This window comes from Neovison vison, chromosome 8, assembly GCF_020171115.1.
Source record: "Neovison vison isolate M4711 chromosome 8, ASM_NN_V1, whole genome shotgun sequence".
NCBI classification, from domain to species: domain Eukaryota; kingdom Metazoa; phylum Chordata; class Mammalia; order Carnivora; family Mustelidae; genus Neogale; species Neogale vison.
In genome coordinates this window covers 39,022,936-39,043,298 of record NC_058098.1, presented here as the reverse complement: position 1 = coordinate 39,043,298, position 20,363 = coordinate 39,022,936, and the positions used below count along the sequence as shown (strand labels likewise).

Here is a 20,363-nt window from a genome sequence, read left to right as displayed (position 1 = left end):
CACATAATTTCTTAGGTATTTAATAGTCTTTGAAAAAGTATGATTTGCAGGAGTAGTTATGGGCACAAAAGCCTTCTCATTTATTTTAAGGCCTCAGTGGCTGTTGCTTGTTAATGTTTTGGCTTTCCAAACAATTGAGTGACCATTTTATTTCTAGTGTGCCCAGAAGAGCTAAGCCCTTTTTCAGATAGTCTTTGAAATATATATACTTACTTGTCTATATATTCTTTTTATGCATAATGCTTATGTGGTCATTTAGCGCTTTCTGAAAATTCTGGTTAGTTTTTCTTCATTAGCTCTAGATTAAAGGAAAAAAGAGAACATGTATACTTGTGAAGAGTGGTTGTATGTTAACAGTTTTCTTTGATACTGATACAGATTTTAAAATGACATTATTGGCATTTGGGCAAAAATGTATTAATTTGTCAGTATATTCTTAAGATCTTGGGCCCTCTGCTTTCAAAGCCTGGGTTTACTACATAATAGAGTTATATAGATTACGTTTCCTAAGCCCTTGTGCTTTTCTTTCCATAGCTATGAAATGAGGATAATAATAGTACCTGGCTCAGGTTGGAAAGATTGAGTTAATGTTCATAAAGTGCTTAGCATACTATCTATTATCAAATATTTTTATTTCTAAAACTTTAAGAATTAATAGCTTTTTGTTTGACATATACTACTGATTAAGTTTTAAAAGCGTGCATTTTTCTTCAGTATTTTAATTGATTGCCAGCTTACTTTAATCTATAATTTAGTGGCTCTGATAGATACATTAGAATATTTGAATGCATTGAAGTTAGTAGATGTTCCCAGTGTTTATAAAAGTTCGTTGCAGGGCTTCCAACCGTTGGATCTTTTTTTCATTCCTTATATAGTAGTAAGGCTTTCACAAATTATTGTCTTTGAATTGGAAAAAAACAGACATACATGAGTTATCCCACATTTTAGAGCTTCAGAAAGTAAAATTTTAGTACTGGAAAAAATCAATTTAAAGTAGGCCATCAGAGACTTACCACTAAAATTTCAACCTGGAAGGAGCTTGCTTCTAATTATGTTTTCAGAAGTAAGCTTTTAATAGAAAGAAATACATTGCCATTTTGTTAATGTGTTCCTGATGTTTTATCCATTGAATTATGGGATACATGACAGAATTCCATCCAACATTATTTTTGTGGCACAAAGCACAAACAGGAAAAAAATGAATTTCAGCTGTTTGAGTGAAAATATAAAAGTGTGATAGGATGGAAAGAATGTCCTGGACTATTTTTTTATTCATTTAGAGAAAAAAAACTATGAAAACATTTACTTAACCAGTGCTTTTTCCATGTCACCTTTTTAAAGATGTGAGGACAATCTTAATATTGATGTTTGACAGCTAAGTGCTTAATGATGTTAGACATTTTTAGTGACCAGTTAGCCATAGCTTATGGAGGAGAGGGTCTTCATTATGCTGCTTCTAAATTTTCCTCTACCAGGGACGTTTAGTCAGTTCAATAAGTCTGTATGTTTTGCATTAAAACCCAGGTTCTCAATTTATGTTTTTGACTTGGAAAATTACAGTGGAAATACAGAACAAACAAACTTTTCACGTATTAGTTTTCTTCAGTATTTGTTGGCCATGAATTTTATATTGTTCCTTTGTATTCTGATTATTTTTTATAAAATTAGGACATGGAAATGTGGATATTTCTCCACACAGGGATATTAGTTGAATTAATTTCTAATTTATTCACTTTTATTCTCAGTGTATTAATGACATCCTGAGAGTAAGCATACTTTTATTCACCATCAAATGGAAAAGATTCATAATTGTTTGTTTTGGATTTCGTGGAGCTTCCTTTATCTGCCTCATGAGCATAAATAGTTAAATCCATGTACCAAATGCATCCAAACAGTATTCAGCCTCCTTTTAGTGACCGTAACATTTTAAAGCCAGTGTGCAGGTGGTGGAAGACATAAAGAGGGATATAATGCTGTTTCCCCTGTCTTGTTTATAGGGAAGAGACAGTCCAAGGATGTTGCATATGTAGTAAATTATTCTGAAACATGAATTTTAATAAAAAAGGAGAGTCCCAATATCCTACTTAGACAGGGCTAACTTACATTGCAGTTGATTTTTATTATAAACAACACCAAATGCTTTCATCTAATTCATTTAATATTAAGTTTGTCTGAGGGGCACCTGCCTGGGTGGCTTCAGTTAAGTGTCTGCCTTCAGTTCAGTTTGGGTTATGATCCCAGAGTCCTGGGATTGAGCCCCACATTGGGCTCCCTGCAGCAGGAGGCCTGCCTCTCCCTCTCCTATTCCCCCTACTTCTGTTCCCTCTCTCGCTGTCTCTTTCTCTGCCAAATAAATAAATAAAATCTTTTTTTAAAAAATGTTTATCTGATTTTGGTATTCTGTTGTTGCATTTTATCTGATGACAACTTTTAGAAGGTACTGTAGTGACTGAAATTTAAATACTGGATTTAAAAGTCAATTATTCTGTGTATTAAATGAAATTTATTTTTTTATTAGGTGATGATAAAGTCAGTGTGGAAGAAGAGGGGAAAACAAAGAAAAGTCAGAAGGATGATGAAGAACAAATTGCTAAATACAGGCAGCTCTTGCAGGTTATTCAAGAAAAAGAAAAGAAAGGCAAAGAAAATGATATGGAAATGGAAATTAAGTGGGTTCCAGGTAAGAATTAGATATTCATTAAATGTTCACTTGTTTTTCTTCATTTCAAGATGTTGAGTGCATTTTAGATTTGAAGGAAAAGAATATTAACTCTTTGAAACAAAAGCCTAAAAAAAAAATCTTATTTGCTGAGAACATTTTGGTGAGGAAGTTAACATGGTAATTGCATACATCATTTAATTCCTTTAAGGACTAGTGTTTTAGACTCTTGCCAGTTTATTCTTGATTGGTTTCTTTGATTTACTAACTACAAATTATTTCTGTGTACTTACAAAGGTAGAACTTTCCTAGGTTTGGTTCCAGTATGCTGAGTATATACAGACTTGAATCCAGGCACCATGCATTCTAAGATCGTTAAACGTCTTTTTAAAATGTGTAATTCATAAGTGAACTTTTCTCCCATAACTCCTACTAATCCTTAATTACCAACGTTTCACTAGCACAAAATGTGTAATACATAGTTTTCCATCTCAGTTTTGCTGTGAAGAGTCAAAGAAATACAGCATCGTAAGTGATTTTTATAACTGCCTTGAAGGACTCCACAAACTTTTTTTAAAGTGGTACAATACTAATTAAAACCATGTCAAAGCTAAGCAAAGAAAAAAGCTACTATAAATGAGGATTGTTTTCTACCATACCCATTTTTTTAGCAACCTGAGCAAAGGAGCATGTACCCTTGGAGCCAGTATTGGTTTTGGAGATTACTGCTGTTTACATACATGTATATCTTTTTTTAAAATTTCAGTATAGATAACATACGGTGTTACATTCATTTCCAGTGTACAACATACATGTATATCGTTTAAAGCTAGGTAGAATTTTTGACCAGGATTCAGTTCTTTTGCCATAATTAATCTCTAGATGAAAGAATACTAACAACTTATAAGAATATCATTGCTAAAAATTAAGTGTTCTGTATTCAGTTATATCTTTTTTTTACAACTAGTATGTTTATTCACTGGGAAAAAAATGTTTGCATAAGAATTTTATTTGTGGGCATATTTTGATATTTGAGAGTTGACTGACTTGTAATAAATTTCCTAGAGTGGAGTCATCCCCTGCATATTCCTGTAGGAAGGTGGTACTATGTTGTAGCCCATTTCTTTTAAATGTTTGTCTTTCGCAGGAAGTGGTGGTGAGAAAAAAATGAAATCTAGTAGTGTTATCATCTGAACAATGGTTGGGAGAACTCAGTTTAGCCTGGAGAGGGAAAGTCTAAAAAGTGACTTACTAATTATTTTCAAGTACTTGCAGAATGAATATATTAATGAAGACTTTATTACTCTTAATACTTCAGAAATCAGTATTTTTGCTAGTAAATCAAATTTGAAGGAAAATAGAGTGTAGCGTAATATAAAGAGGAGTTCTCTTCATCATTAGAATTGTCCAGCAAAAAATCAAAGATGCTACTTTAAGTGGTTGGATGCCATTTTCCCTAAGTCTTTCAATACAGTGATATTACCATATCACCTAGGGATATTTGTGAAGCCATATTTTACTTGAAGTTCTTTACTTTATGGTTCCAAGGAATGTTGAATTCTTTTTTTTTTTTTTAAGTCAAATAGGTTATAACTGCAGTTTAATCTTAGAATGAGCTCAATGAATTAAGATTTTTTTTTTTAAGATTTATTTATTTATTTATTTATTTTTAAGATTTTATTTATTATTTGTCAGAGACAGAGGGAGAGAAAGCGAGCGAGCACAGGCAGACAAAGAGGCAGGCAGAGGCAGAGGGAGAAGCAGGCTCCCTGCCGCACAAGGAGCCCGATGTGGGACTTGATCCCAGGACCCTGGGATCATGACCTGAGCCGAAGGCAGCGGCCTAACCCACTGAGCCACCCAGGCGTCCCTATTTATTTATTTTTGAGAGAGAGAGAGTGTGCACGTGTGTGCTGACACATAGAGAGGGATATGAAGAGGGAGAGCAAAAACCTTAAGCAGACTCCCTGCTGAACGCAAAGCCCTAGCAGGGCTCAATCCCATGACTACAACCTGAGCCAAAACCAAGAGTCGGACCCTTAACTGACTCAGCCACCCAGGTGCCCCCAAATGAAGATAATTTAAATAAAACTTTAAAAAAAAAAGATTTTATTCATTTGACAGAGAGAGCACAAGCAGGGGAATAGCAGGCAGAGGGAGAGAAAGAAGCAGGCTCCCCACTAAGCAGAGAAAGTCAGAGATGCAGGGCTGGATCTCAGGACCCTGGGATAATGACCTCAGCCGAAGGCAGATGCCCAACTAACTGAACCACCCAAGTGTCCCTTAAATAAACACTTAAATTGAAGTATTCACTTGACTGGATGAATTGAGTTTTGTAACAAATATTTCAGCTTTGTCAAGTGAACCAGGTCAGACCTTTGTCTATGGTAATACAGTTATATATGGAAAATATAAAGTGATAGTTATACTTGTATTTATAACTGGAAGATATAAGCAGTACAGTTTTCCTGGGATAAACCTCACTTGGTCGTGAGGAACATACATTCTTTATATGTTCCTGGATTCAATTTAGTAATATTTTGTTAAAGATTTTTGCACCTGTGTAAAATGAAGAGTATTTGTTTATAGTTTTTGTTTCTTGCGGTGTCCTTAGTTTTTGGTATCATTCCTGAAATGAATTGTGAACTGTTCCCTTTTCTATTTAGCAGTACATTTTTTTTTCTTCTTTTTCCCCATTTTTTTAAATAATTTTTTAATTTTTTATAAACATATATTTTTATCCCCAGGGGTACAGGTCTGTGAATCGCCAGCAGTACATTTTTTATCTTTGACTTTAATTTCCAGATACAATATTGTCACAGAAAATATTTTGAAAATGAAAAATTATCATCTATAATTCCACTACCCTAATTTAGCCACTGAATGATTAGTTGGATTGATTTATCATTTCTCTGTTGTTGAATACTTAATCATATTTCTAAACTTTCATTGCTATAGACTTATGGCTGTTGGGAAGAAATGTGACTAAAGGCCATTAACGATCTCAAACCCACAAATATCGGTATTTTCTTTTCTTTTTAAAGGTTTTATTTATTTGACAGAGAGAGATCACAAGTAGGCAGATCAGCACGCAGAGGTCAGGGGGAAGCAGGATACCCCCTGAGCAGAGAACCCAATGTGGGGCTTGATCCTGGGACTCTGGGATCATGATCTGAGCTGAAGGCAGAGGCTTAACCCACAGAGCCACCCAGACACCCCCAAATAACAGTATTTTCTTAGACTCTTCACATTCACCACTGGCTAAGTAATTGACTTGCTATTTTAGGGCTTTTTTACTTTTTTTTTTTTTTTTAAAGATTTTATTTATTTATTTGACAGAGAGAGATCACAAGTAAGCAGAGAAGTAGGCAGAGAGAGAGAGAGGAAAGCAGGCTCTCCGCCCAGCGGAGAGCCCGATGTGGGACTCGATCCCAGGACCCTGGGATCGTGACCTGAGCCGAAGGCAGCGGCTTAACCCACTGAGCCACCCAGGCGCCCCGAGGGCTTTTTTACTTTTAAACTTTTTTTTTTTTTTAAGTTGGCCATCCTCTCCCTTCTCCGTTTCAGAAATGTCTGTGCCTATAGAGAGCAGTCAGACCACAGGGAAAAGATAATGCTGGCAGTCAGGCTCACTCACTCAGTAGTTAGTTATGTGACTTCCTCATTCACATAGCAACTTGACATATGCTGTGGATCAACCAGTGGTTCTCTCACAAGCTGTTAAAACTACCAGTGTTAAAACCTCAAATGTTAAATCTCAGATGTCAAGCATCTAGGATGTTATAAATAATCTATAGCTTTTTCCATATTTTGAATTATTATTATAGGATAGCTTCCCAGAAGTGGAATTACTAGGAGAAAGCATGAACACTTTTTGTTTCTTGATATTAGTGCCAAGTTGCTTTCCAAAAGGGTTGTACTAGCTTATAATGCCTTCAGCAATAGGTAGAAGTGCCAGTTTCATGGACTTAATTGGGAATTTTTATTTTTTTTTTTACTGCTAATCGAATGGAGGAAAATTGATATTCCGATACATAGTGCATTTTGTAAGTCTTCAACCATAGTATTTTTGAAGGCCTCAGTTAGGGTATCGCTATCTGTGGATCTTTGGTATGTACATGAACACAACTGTGTATGTGTATGTATGTGCGTAATGTTAAGGGTCTGTTGTATACTACACATTAAATGACATAAATGAGCTAATCTTTCAGGATCTCTGTTAGGAAAGTGGCACTGATTAATACCTTTCTTGCTGAATCTGAGATGTTTATAAAGGTACCTAGTAAGTTGGAGTATGATTCATGTCCTATGTGTATTTTTAGGGATTTGTGTCTGACAGAATGTATGTTCCCTATAACAATTATCCTGAACCTTGGGACTTTTTACAATGCTGTACTTCAGTAAACCACAAAGGGTCAGTATGAGATTATACTACATCGTTCATCGGTTTCTCTGTGGCTTCATTTCCAAAATATTAAGCTCTTCAGAAAAATAAGTATCCTAATCACTAACACTTGTTGGAATATGCTTTGGTTTGGTTGGATTTTTAAAAGGAATTTTAGTTCAGACTATTTAAACTTATCTTTTTACGTTGGGTTATATGCTATAGTAACATCAGGAGTTTAACTCCTTAAAGGTAGAATATTAAAGGAGGCAGATAATAGGTATATAGGTATATAACAAACTAGCCTTTCTGTTGATATTCTAGTTCCCTATAGAAATGTGATCATATAATCACATTAGTTAAGATTATAAATAAGTAAAAATGTTGAATTATAACATTTTTTTGTAAGATTTTATTAGAACACAGAGAGAGATCAGAAGTAGGCAGAGAAGCAGGCAAAGGGAGAGGGGGAAACAGGCTCCCTGCCGAGTAGAGAGCCCGATGAGGGGCTCAATCTCAGGACCCTGAGATCATGATCTGAGCTGAAGGCAGAGGCTTAACCCATTGAGACACCCGGGCGCCTCAAATTATAACCTTTTTAAATAAAGTCCTAATTCAGTATTGTGATGTTTGTAGAAGAATATTTTCCATCTCAGTGTGTTGCTGAAAAGATACCCTGGCTGACTTACTTTGATAAATAGATAAGGTGATGTACATTGGGCCTTCATCAGTGAATGTGCCTCATTAGGGAATTTATAACATACCTACAAATAAAGGATATTCAGTTTTATCTCATATATTAAATAACTTCTCTTATGTTAATAGTTCAAGCTAACAATTTTTTGTAGCTAATACAAGATACATATAAATAATATCTTTGAAATTCCATTCAGAATATGAATAATGACATGTTTCTTTGTTTATAATCTTGAGACTAGATATGAAAGACTAGTTATCTTTGGTTTAATAGATGCTGGTGAAAGAGTATCTGATCTTTTTTTTTTTTTTTTTCTTAATATCCTGCGGGACCCCAACCTTCCTTTAAATAGTTATCAGGCACCTAGTAATGCCAGGAACTATTCTAGACACTTTGTGAACAAAATATAAATTCTTGACCTCATAAATCTTATGTTCAATTGAAGGGGAGACCGACGAGTCTAATAAAAAAAATATTTGACTAGAAACTAGTAGAGGTCAGGAAGTGAGAGATGCAGAGAAGAGTGTAAGAACAGAGGAAATAGTAAATACACAGTCCTGAAACTGTAGCTTATCCTGTTTAAGGAAGAGCAAAGAGAGAACAGTGTGGTGGGAGTGAGTGAGTGGAAGAAAGAACAATTGGTGAGGTTAGAGTGATAACATAAAGCCTAATCACGAAGGTCTTTTAGGTTATTTGAAGGGCTTGAACTTTTTCTCTGAGTTAAATGATAAGTTACTGGAGGTTTGAGCTGATCTGAATTCTTTTTTAACAGGATCACCCTGGCTACTGTCTAGAGAGTAGATTATGGTAGGAGGTAAGGACAAAATAAGGAAATCAGTCACAAGGCTATTGTCGTATTCTTAAGATAATGACCATCATGGGTAGAATAGGTTTGCAAAGGAACCTCAAAAATTCTCTTTTGGACACATGTTAATTTAAGATGCCTATTAGATATCAAAATAGGCATGTCAAGGAGACATTTGGATATATAATTAAGCGTTTAGGAAAGAGGTCTGAACTGGAGATCTAAATTTGGGGACCTTCATTGTCTAGGTCTCTCAAAGTGAAGAACACCAAAAGAATGAATATAGGTAGAAAAGAAAAGAGGTTCAAAAACTGATCCCTGGAACACTCTAGCATTTACAAGTTGAGTAAAACATACATTATCCAAAGGGCTGGGAAGAAGCTACCAAAACCACAGCAGGAAATTCAGTGCTATAGGGTATCCAGACATCCAGGTGTAAAGAAAGCATTTCAATGAGAAGATGGGCAGTAAAATACAGACTAAGAATAATTGGTGTGGAGATCAACAGTGATTTTGAGCTGTTTTGAGGGAATAGAAGGGATAAGATTAATGTGGATTCAAGAGAGAATGAGGAGTGGAATTGGAGAGAATAAGTATAGACAACTCCCTTTTTTAAATATTTGAATGCTCAGAAGTTGCAGGCATTGTGACACTGCATCCGTAAAATGTACTTCAACATGTAACTCCCAAAAACAAAGACAGTCATCTACATGAGTGCAGTGCTGTTACCACACTAAGGGAATTTAGTATTGATACAATAATAGATATTTTACTCATTCTAATAATTCTCTTTATAGTTCTATCATGGTGCAGTGTCAGTTTTAAAGTGTCTACTGTAGTGGCTTATAGAATATCCACAATCTGGATTTGTCTGATTGTTTCCTTACAGTTAATTCCAATAAAGAGTTTTGGGCAAGAATTCTCCATATGATATTGTATATTTCCTGTTGCCTCACATCATGAGGTCCCCGATGTCAATTTGTACCATTATTTTCACTTTTAACTTTGCTCACTCAGTTAAGGAGGTATCTGACTCATTTTTACATTAAAGACACATTTTGTTTTTGATAACTGGTGAGTTAGTGAGTGGGGTTGTCTATTTCCCAACAATTTAGCTCACGCCATTGGCATTCTTTGATGATCCTTGCTTGAGTCAAGTTGTTATACCATTCATTGCAAAATACTGATTTTCTGTCATTTCTTCTACATTTATTAGTTAGCATCCACTCCTTTCTTAAGTTACTATGCACTAATGGATTGATAGATTTTGAGGCATTTTCCTGTAATGGGTCACAGAGGAATGGAAAAGAAACTGGAGGAGGAAATGAGATCAAGAAAGCATTTTTCTTTCATATGGGAAAATAACAGCATGCTTCTGGGAGTGATCCACCAGCAATAAGAAGAAATCATAATGCAGATAACTGTTCTAAAGTAGGCAAAAGGAGTAGGAATATTTTTATGCAAGTGGAGGAAGTGGCTTTTGGTTCATGCACATGGACATTTCATCCATTGTAACAGGAAAGAACCCAAAGAATATGGTCACAGGATAATGTATAAAAATGGCAGTGAGAGCTTGCAGTACTCTTCTGTTTGCTTGTGTTAGTGAAACAGTAAGGTCATCAGCTGAAAGCAGGAATTGGGGAGGAGGTAGAGATGTTAAAAAAAAAAAAGATATAAAATAGTTGTTTAAGAAGTGGTGAAGAGGGAAATTTAATAGTATTGCTAAGCAGCAATAAGAGTGGACTTGCAGTGCTTACCCTTGTAAAGTTAGATGAATCAACATAATTATGTTTCTCTTCAGCCACATTTAATGATGTACAGTCAGGGAGTAAGGAGAGAGTTGGATTAAATCAATGTAGAAGATTTGTCAAGTATGACCAAGCAAGAGAGGGGCAAGGGGATTGAAGGTTATATGCAAGGGGTTGTTTGTAATAATGTACCAAGGTATCTGTGTTGAGTTAGGAGGAAAATGAGGGCTCATTGAGAGTGAGGAATGGGGAAGAGATGAGAGGACTGATGGATTGTAGGTCCGTTAAGACCTAAGATTAGCCTTGTTAGCCTTGGGATATTAGAATAAAATGGAAGGATGGTAGCTAGTGTTTGACGAATAGGATATTTGAAGCTAAGGTTGTGATTGGGACTGCAGTTTTGGGTTATGACATGATCTAGTTACGATTCTAGGAGTAAGTTTCTAAGATGAAATGGAGTGCAGGGTGATAGGAGAAGAGGTCAGTGAACTGGGAGGCCTAGGGTGTTAGAAGGATTGTCTGTGTAGATATTGCAGTCACCAGGAATTATGACAGGGCTAGTATCAGAAAGAGGAGCAGTGAGCTAAGGGCTTAGTTCTTTAAGAAATGAGAGAAGAGACTATGGTTTCAATAAGAAGAGATTTTAGGTGGTATGGCCTCATAACGTGATATTCACAGTCGGGGGCTTTAGGGAGAAGGGCCAGCCAGTAGAATGAAGGTGGCAGTGAGAAGTAAGGAAGACAAACTATGGGAGAGAAAAATTAACCACCTAAAAAGGATATAGGAGTATAGGCCCCAGAGGAGAACCAGGTTTCAGTGAGACTTAGACTAACAGGTGAATGAAGAGAATTCTATTGATGAATATTAATGACTGTGTCTATGACTGACTGCTAGAAGGAAGGGTGAGAAATGGGAATGTTTACCACGTTATTAGAAAAACAATTTGGAACTTGTAGACTTCTTGTGACAGTTTTAAATAGGGATAAAGGGCATGATGAGATTAGTGCTGATGGTCTTAAAGCTTTATTTATTTTTGTTTAAAGATTTATTTAATTATTAGTGAGAGCACATGAGTGGGGGTGGGGACCGGCAGAGGGAGTGGGAGAAGTATGCTCCCCTAATGTGGGGCTTATTCCCAGGAGCCAGAGATCATGGCCAGAGCCAAGGCAGATGCTTAACTGACTGAGCCATTCAGGCGCCTAATAGTAGTCAGACTGTGAATGTCTTGAGGGAGTTCTTGTCAGGAACTAGAGCTATAGGATGCTTTTTCAAAGGAGACATGGAAGCTAGAAGAGAAGCAGCAAGGACTCCTTTTTGCTGTCTAAGCCAGTTCACTGAGGCAGGAGGTACAGTTGCAGCTCTTCCTTACTCAACTTACTCTTTCTTCCATTCTTTACAGTTGTAATTTTATGTTTATTCTGTTATTTGCTTTGTCCTTTGTCCTTCCTTTTTTCCCTTTTATTCCGCCTTCATTCCTCTGTTTAGTGTCCCACTGGGAAGCTTAAACACAGAGGCAGGCACATTAATGACAGGTATCTATGACCATTGTAGTATTTACTTTCTATACAGAAGGAAAACGCTTTTGAATCAGTAGGGTATTCTTTCTGGTAGGCAGCCCAGTTTCAAACATTTTAATATTCAGACATCTCAAAACCTGTTTACTGTTTACTTTTAGCTATATCAATATTTCCATTTATTGTCAAGGTATCCACCTTATGGATATATTTGAAATATATTTGAAATACATTCACAAAAATGTTTTTTTGGTAAGATTTTAAAGTAACAGGTTGTTTAAATTTTGAGTTGCATGGAGAGAGGAGAGCATTAAATAGAAAACCTGAATTTTAAAATAAGCTAAAGAATTTGCAGTATGCTTTGTATTTTGATGATGGGATGGAAGTGAGTTTACAGTGCACTCTCGTATCTTGTACACAGCTGGTAAGTGGCTAGAACTTTAAAACTTAGGTCTGTGCTCCTTCCTTGAATCATCTAGTTAATAGGTTGACTATAAGGGTTTTGTAAGGTAGTAAGCTGAAACTTTTTACTGTGCAAAAAAAATTTCTTTTGAATCATTGGTGGAATGTGTAATGAAAACAAAAAGCAGCCCAGGTTATCTGAAAACATTGCTAGCACATTTTCTCCATAGAGTTGGTAGAAAATGTTTCCAAATTTCCTGGATTATTTTAAAATTTATTTTCTCTCTTAATAATATTAAGACTTAATTTAAAAGAGCTTTCCAAAAAAAAAATTTAGGATATTTTTATCCCAGTCATAGTGTCAGAAAGTGTAAAATTCCCATATGTTTTGAAGTTTCAGATTAATTGGTCTGCTGTCTTAGGATGGTTGCTAACATCTAGGATGATTTTTTTAATCAGTTCTTCCTTCTCTGCCCATACGTCACATCAGTTGTACCGTTTGCATCTGTAGCCACTATTTCCAGACAGTAGTACTTTTTTTTCGCCTTTGCCATAGATTTATAATCTGCCTGAAGTCAGTTCAAGAAGAGTGAGCTTGTTTCATGTATTATTTTCCCACAGCCCACAGCTATGCTGATTTGTTTGAAGTTGTGAATTCTTTGGTCTTTAAAGCAGAACTTCTATTTGAGGTTGTCCCACATCATCATTCTATATGCTCACTGCCTGGCTAGCAAACCATCATTTTTCTCACACATGTTCCATATGTTATTTTGACAGAATCCACTCAGACTACTTACTTTCAGCACTTTCATTATTCTTTTTTTCCAAAAACCTGAAAATCGTATGATCTTAAGTTTACTACTTGAACACATTAATTTTTTTCCTGATTTTTTTTGTTGCAATAAAATACATATACATTTATCATCCTAAGCATTTTTTTAAGTGTGCACAGTTCAGCGGTGTTAAGTATATTTATGTTGCTGTGCAACCACTACCGCCATCATCTCCAGAACTGCTTTTCATCTTTGCAAAACTGAATCTATATCCATTAAACAGTAACTCTTCATTCCCCCTTTCCCTTGCCCCTGGCAACCACCATTCAACTTTCTTTATCTATGATTTTGACCACACTAAGTACCTTTTAAGTGGAATCATACAATATTTATTTTTTTGTGATTGGCTTACTTCAGTTAGTGTAATGTCTTCAAGGTTCATCCATGTTGTAACATTCAGAATTTCCGTCCTTTTTCAAATCTGAATAATACACACACCACATGTTGCTTATCCATTTATTCATTGATGGTCACTTGGGTTACTTTCATATTTTAACTATACGTTACCTAACTGTACATTATTAGCTTTTCTGCAAGCAAACATAATTGAGAGGTACCTGGGTGACTCAGTCATGAGGACTGAGGACCTTCTCCTCGGGTCATGATCCCAGGGTCCTGGGATTGAGCCCCACATTTGCTCCCTGCTCAGCAGGAAGCCCACTTCTCCCTCTCCTACTCTTCCTGCTTGTGTTGCCTCTTTTGCTATCTTTCTCTCGCTATCAAATATATAAATAAAAATTTTTTAAAAATTATTAAAAAAAAAACCAAGCGGACATAATTGAATAGACCCCCATTTTGAGTTCTCCTTTTTAAATTTCATTTCTCATACTAATTTTTACACGTTTCTAAATAATCTTTATAATCATTATGCCTGCATCACATTCCATTGTGTTTCTGATTTATAAATTATGGAATACTTCCCTGACATGTTTTAGGCTGTTTCTAATGTTTTGCCATGTGGATAACATAACCTTATATTGGATTTTCTTAGCATAAATCCCTAACAGAACATCTTCGTGTCTCTTATCATATATCTTGAAATAGTTCTCTTAATTTATGGTGCTAACTGGGAAACATTTTTTAATTTATCAAGGTGCCTCAGAAATGCTGATAACAGGGGTGCCTAGGTGGCTCAGTTGGTTAGGTGTCCGACTCTCAGTATCAGCTCAGGTCATGATCTCAAGGTTCATGAGATTGAGCACTTAACTGGGCTCCACACTCCTCATGGAGTCCGCTTGAAGATTTTCTCCCTTTGCCCCTCCCCCTGTTCCTGCATATGTACGTTCTTTCTGTCTCTCTCTCTTTCCCAACTAAATAAATTAAGGTAATAGGTTTAAATTTAAGAAAAGAAAAAGGGGGCACCTGAGTGACTCAGTGGGTTAAAGCCTTTGCCTTCGGCTTAGGTTGTGATTCTAGGGTCCTGGGATCGAGCCCCACATCGGGGTTTTCTGCTCAGCAGGAAGCCTGCTTCCCCATCTCTCTCTGCCTGCCTCTCTGCCTACTTGTGATCTGTCAAATAAATAAATAAAATTTAAGAAAAAAAAAGTGCTGGTAACATTTTACACAAAATCAAATCTAGCTTCTACAGTAGATTCAAGTTTTGTAGCCACATAAGGAAAGGGCGTAAGTACTTTCTGCAGATCTTTGATTTGATGCAAAACTTAATCCCGCTGGGAGATCATATGCCATATCCTTGTTTTCTGAAACATTTGCCAGTCTTTCTCAGTGCCCTTTTGGTTAGACCATTGTAAACAATTGTTCACTGACTATAATGCAATGATAATTTTCAGTTACGAGGTCCAAGATAAAGCCAGTAAAATGTCTGTGGCTTGAACTGGTGGCTAGGCAGGCCAAATCTGCCGACTTCACATGGGAAGGACTCTGTGTTATTCATTTCACTTTGGTATTGTTTTCCTGATGTAACCTATTAGAGAAAGAGGTTGTAGGGGTACTTTCCTCCATTAGAATAATCTTCATTGAGGGTGGGTGGGATAGCACTCATCAAATGAACTGTCAAGAGATAGATCCTTAGCTTACCCTACTCACTCAGTGACATGGAAAACCTGTATCTGTAAAATTATTTGGCATAGCTTAGAAGAGCCTGATCCTATGTATGCCAAAAGGTGAGCGCCAATAATTTGACTTGGGTGAGTTCCCTTTGGTGTTTTGGTATAATATGCCTTAGTGATAAGTTGGAGCATATACTTTGAAAGCATATACTTCCCTAAGAATTGGCTTGTGTAAAATAGGGAATTCTGTGTGCAAAGGACTTAACCAAGATTTTCCTAAGCATTTCAGCTTAGATTGTCATAAAATACATTTCATTTTAGATTCCCATTTCTCCCTTCTGTAGAAGTAGAAGGAGATTTTAAAATATTTTTAAAGCAGTTTATTTGGATGCACAATTTTGATCCAGAAGAAATACATTTTAAAATGCTCATTAGGGGGACGCCTGAGTGGCGCAGTTGGTTGAACGACTGCCTCCGGCTCAGGGCGTGATCCTGGAGTCCCAGGATCGAGTCCCACATCAGGCTCCCAGCTCCACGGGGAGTCTGCTTCGCTCTCTGACCTTCTCCTCGCTCATGCTCTCTCTCACTGTCTCTCTCTCTCAAATAAATAAAATAAAATCTTAAAAAAAAAAAAAGATTTAAAAAAAAAAATAAAATAAAATGCTCATTAGGGGTGAGAGGAGACATTTGCACCTATCAGATGCCTGTGCTCTATCAGAAACTGTGCTCTGTGCTTTGCAAAAAATTTACATTAAATTCTTCAACAATTTTGTAAAGTGGTTATTAAGCCACTGTACAGAAGAAAAAACTGAAGCATAGATTTACTCAAGATCACACAACTAGGAGGGGCACCTGGGTGGCTCAGTGGGTTAAAGCCTCTACCTTCGGCTCAGGTCATGATCCCAGGGTCCTGGGATCGAGTCCCACATCAGGCTCTCTGCTCAGTAGGGAGCCTGCTTCCTCCTCTCTCTGCCTGCCTCTCTGCCTAGTTATTATCCCTGTCAAATAAATAAATAAAATCTTAAAAAAAAAAAAAAAAAAAGGTCATACAGCTAGGAGCTAGAAGAACTGTAATTCAAACCTTGATGTGTCTGACTTCTGTACCCGTTAGAGTATTTTCCCTGGATTACTAATTGAATTTGGGTCCAGTGTCTTCATTTAGTGCTTTTCTCAATCTGCATGTGTTTACTGTTGTGTGCACAAAGACACACAAAGATGTTCAGTGAGTTTTACTTGAGAATTTGGATAAATTTTATTAAAAAAACTAAGCACTTATCAGGGACGGACCAGTACGTGCTATTACAGACTTCTCAGGGTGTGGGAACATTTTGGTCTCCAGCCAATGTCACCTGTGTGACAGTGTCAGAGAGGGCTGTCTTGTGACCAATAAGCTGTTCTGGAGGTTAACAAACAAACAGAAAAGGCAAAAACATTTTGCCAGTGTTGAACACTGCAGGTTTCTGGGGCCATACATGTTAATAGTTGGTATTCTAAGATTCTATCTTGGGACCTAAGACTGCTTGGCTTGTTACAGATTTCCTCAGTAGATTCTGTCACCAGAGAATCCCCAAGAATAGAATCAGTGCTTACTTACAAGACAAGCTGTGGAAATATTGAAGTCCTAAGTATTAATGTTACTTTCATTCTATATTACTCTCATTGTGTAATTTTTTTAATGTTGCAGTAGAGGATATTGCCCATGAATTAACTCTGAGTTAATTACAAATACTGGAAAAGTTGAAAAAGTAAACCTTGAATGATAGTCTGTCAGGGATTCCCAACCAATATGTTGATCCCGTTAGCCCTTAGCCCAACTGGAACCCTCAGGGTGATTTCCTTCTCTGGTTGCCTCCTCCATTTCCTATATAAATCTTATCCTATATAAATCTTATCATTTTTTTAATCTACCAGAATAGGAAGAAGGTTGGCAGTCTACTGCTCTCCTAATAGTTATTTGTGACATCTTCTTAAAGTAGTCAGAATGTATAGTTCACTTACATATAACTCCAGTAAATGTGGAAGAAAATAGAAAAATCTAGCTTGAAAAGTTGTTAAATACTGAAATGCTAGGGAGGTTGATATATTTTTCATTTCCTTTTATTCTTATAAAGTTTTTTTCTTTAATGGACTTAGAAATTCCATTTTGGTTGGATCCCAGCCTCAAATTGTCCTTACATATTAATAGCTTCTGTGGTCAGAAACTCTTCCAGGGAGGAAAACAAACTTAGTTTCAAGCCACCAATTTATAGGTGGATTTTTCAATACAGTGTATAGATTGGGACCTGCTTACAGTGAAATTTGGAATAGCATTAATAGTTTACTGTGATTATTAAAAGAAGATAGAGGGCTTGCTATCAGAAAATCTGGGTTCAAGTTTTTTATTTGGATGGGGAGTAAATGAGAAAAGGCAGGTGAAAGCCATTTTTGCATACAGTTGTCAAAGAAGTAAGCACTCTTTTTTTTCTTTTTTTTTTTAATGTTTTACTGTGGGGGGTAGACAACAAAAGATTAAAAAAGGCAAAAACTGAGTTATACAGTTTAAAGAAAAATAATAAAATGAACACCTGTACACTTAGCTTAAGAAAGAACTTTACCAATGCCTGCAGTCACCTATGAGACTCCCCAGTTGCACTCTCTCCCTTTCTCTACTAGAGAAAATTTAAACTGTATTTCATGTTAATCATTCTCTTCTTCTATATAATCATTTTGCCACATATACATATATCCCTAAACAGTTTTGTTGATTTTGATCATTATAAAAAGTATCTTCTCTATATTCTTCTGCTTGTTTTTTGTTACTAACATTCTATTTTTGAAAGTTATCCTTATCAGTATGTAAGGATATGTTCTATTAATTTTCACTATTAGACAGAATTCCATTTTAGATATATCAAGTCTGCTCTATTGCAGTTATTATAGCATTGCTGTTACAATGTCTTCGTGAATATTCTTGGGACTTCTCACCTAGGAATATATAGAGAGAATGTCTTGGATATGTGTAGAGTTTGTTGGTTGTGGAGCCTGCTCACAGAGTTACATTTACTGGGTTATGCTGAATTGTTTTCCCAGGGGCCTGTACCATTTTAACCAGTGGTGTGAGTTCCCAAAGCTCTTTATCCTCATCATTAATAGATATTATCAGGCTTTTCAGTTTCTGCTAGTTGAATATGTAGCTAATGGTATCTCATTATGGTTTTAATTGTGTATTATTCTTAAATATTTGTTGAGTTCCTGCTATGTGTGCCAGACTCTTTTCTCTGGAGACAGAACACTGAACGGACCTTTATGGGGACGGGACCTACACTGTAGTGTGGAGGAGAAAGGGGAAAAAGGGAATGAAACAAATAGGTAAAATAACCAGGTTATGATTCAGAGCTGTGAAAACAAAAGGATAAAGCCTGGATGAGGAGTAGGAAGTTCAGGGATGAGAGTAGGTAGCTATTTCAATAGGTCAGGAAAAGCTTCATTGAGAAAGTGACATTTGCACAAAGACGTAATAGAAAGGACAATACATAATAGTTGTTATCCTGCGGAAGAGCATTTCAGGCAGAGGAAACAATAAATGCCAAAACCTTGAAGGGGGAGCATTTCTGATTTGTCCAAGAGCATTTAAGAAGCAGCAGTGGCTGAAGCAGAATGGGCCAGGGAATGGACAGTACTAGAAGATGAGAGCAGAGAGGTAGCCAAATCATAGAGGGTTTTGAGACCTCTGAATGGACGTTAGCTTTTATTGTAAATGAAATGAGAAGTAGAAGGATATGACCTGACTTAAGTTAAAGACTTGCTCAAGCATTTGCCTAATTACTAATAAGGAAGAACATTTCTTTTTATTTCCTTATCTGTGAAATACCTGTTTAGTCTTTTGACCATTTTTATGTAGTATTCTGTTTTAGTGATTCATAGAAGTTCTTCAGATATTCTGGACTGGTATCTATCAGTCATATATTTTACAAATATGTTCTTTTTACTCTTTTTACTCTTTACAATATCATTTGAAGAACAAACGGTGTAGTCAACTTCATTAAACTTGTTCTTTATTCTTTTGTACCTTTGGTTCATATAATTAAATCAGTTCTAATCCTTGGATTAGGACACTCATCATTGGTCCAGCTTGGCCCTTTTACTTATTTATTTTTAGTAATTAATAAATGAACCCACAGCTTTTGTAAGCTAGAACCATACAGTAGCTTACATTTATCCTTTTGATCTCCCTTACTTCTCCATACCTGTTAAAACCATTATCCAGATTTCAGTATTCACTCCATTGTATATATTTTCATCTCATAAGTTTTCCTAAAAAGCATGAGTGCATGAAAAGGAATAAGGTATACTGATATATGCTACAAAGTGGATGAACCTTGAATTTTCATGCTCAGTAAAGGAAGTCAATTAGAAAAGACCAAGTATTTTATGTGAAATGTCCAGAGTAAGAAAATATATAGAGAAAGTAAGTAGATTGTTGGTTGCTGGGGAGAGAGATAAGAGTGTCTTTTTGAGGAAATACAAATGTTCTAAAATTGACTAGTGACAGTTGCACATACTTGTGACTATATTAAAACTATTAAATTGTATAAATTAAAGCTGTTAACTTTGTTCACATTGGGGAAACAGGTGTGGGTTTTAGATACTTAAAAAATCTTTGGAGACTGATTTTTTTTTTTTACTCAACATTATATTGCTAAGATTTATCCGTATTTTGTGTAACTGTAGCTCATTCATTTGAGTGTATATACCACAGTGTATATCCATTCTCCTGTTGGATATGCATCTGGGATGTTCTTTACTATGATGAATCATGCTGTTATGAACATCTCTGTGCATCTTCTGGTAGGTGTTTAAGTTTTTCTGGGTATTTATCAAGGAGTATAATTGCTGGGTCATAGGGTATGTGAATGTTCAACAAGATGAAATACTTAATTCTTTTTTTTTTTTAAGATTTTATTTATTTTATTTGACACAGGGAGAGAGAGAGAGCACGCGAGCAGGAGCACAAGCAGGGAGAGTGCCATAGGGAGAGGGAGAAGCAGACTCCCAGCAGAGGAGGGAGCCTGATGTGGGGCTCAGTCCCAGGACCCTGGGATCGTGACCTGAGCCGAAGGCAGATGCTTAACTGACTGAGCCACCCAGGTGCCCTATAATTAGTGACTTCTGTGTTTCATGTACAAAATCCTTTTCAATACAGATAAGACTGATACTCATCTTTATTTTCTACTGAAGGTAGTAAGTTTTAATGTTTTTGACATTGAAGTCCTTGATTCATTAGGAGTTGATTTTTTATATGATATAAGGTAAACATCCAATTTTATCTTCTT

The 20,363-nt window shown here is 36.1% G+C and overlaps 1 protein-coding gene across 2 annotated transcripts in view; it reads left to right on the top strand.

The window, feature by feature from the left end:
- Positions 1–20,363, top strand: part of ESF1 (ESF1 nucleolar pre-rRNA processing protein homolog) — a 62,483-nt gene that overhangs the window by 17,637 nt on the left and 24,483 nt on the right. For both annotated transcript variants that reach the window (XM_044263467.1, XM_044263468.1), the window contains exon 9: positions 2,519–2,680. In XM_044263467.1, the coding sequence (XP_044119402.1) occupies positions 2,519–2,680 (162 nt within the window). The remainder of the gene's footprint in view (positions 1–2,518; positions 2,681–20,363) is intronic.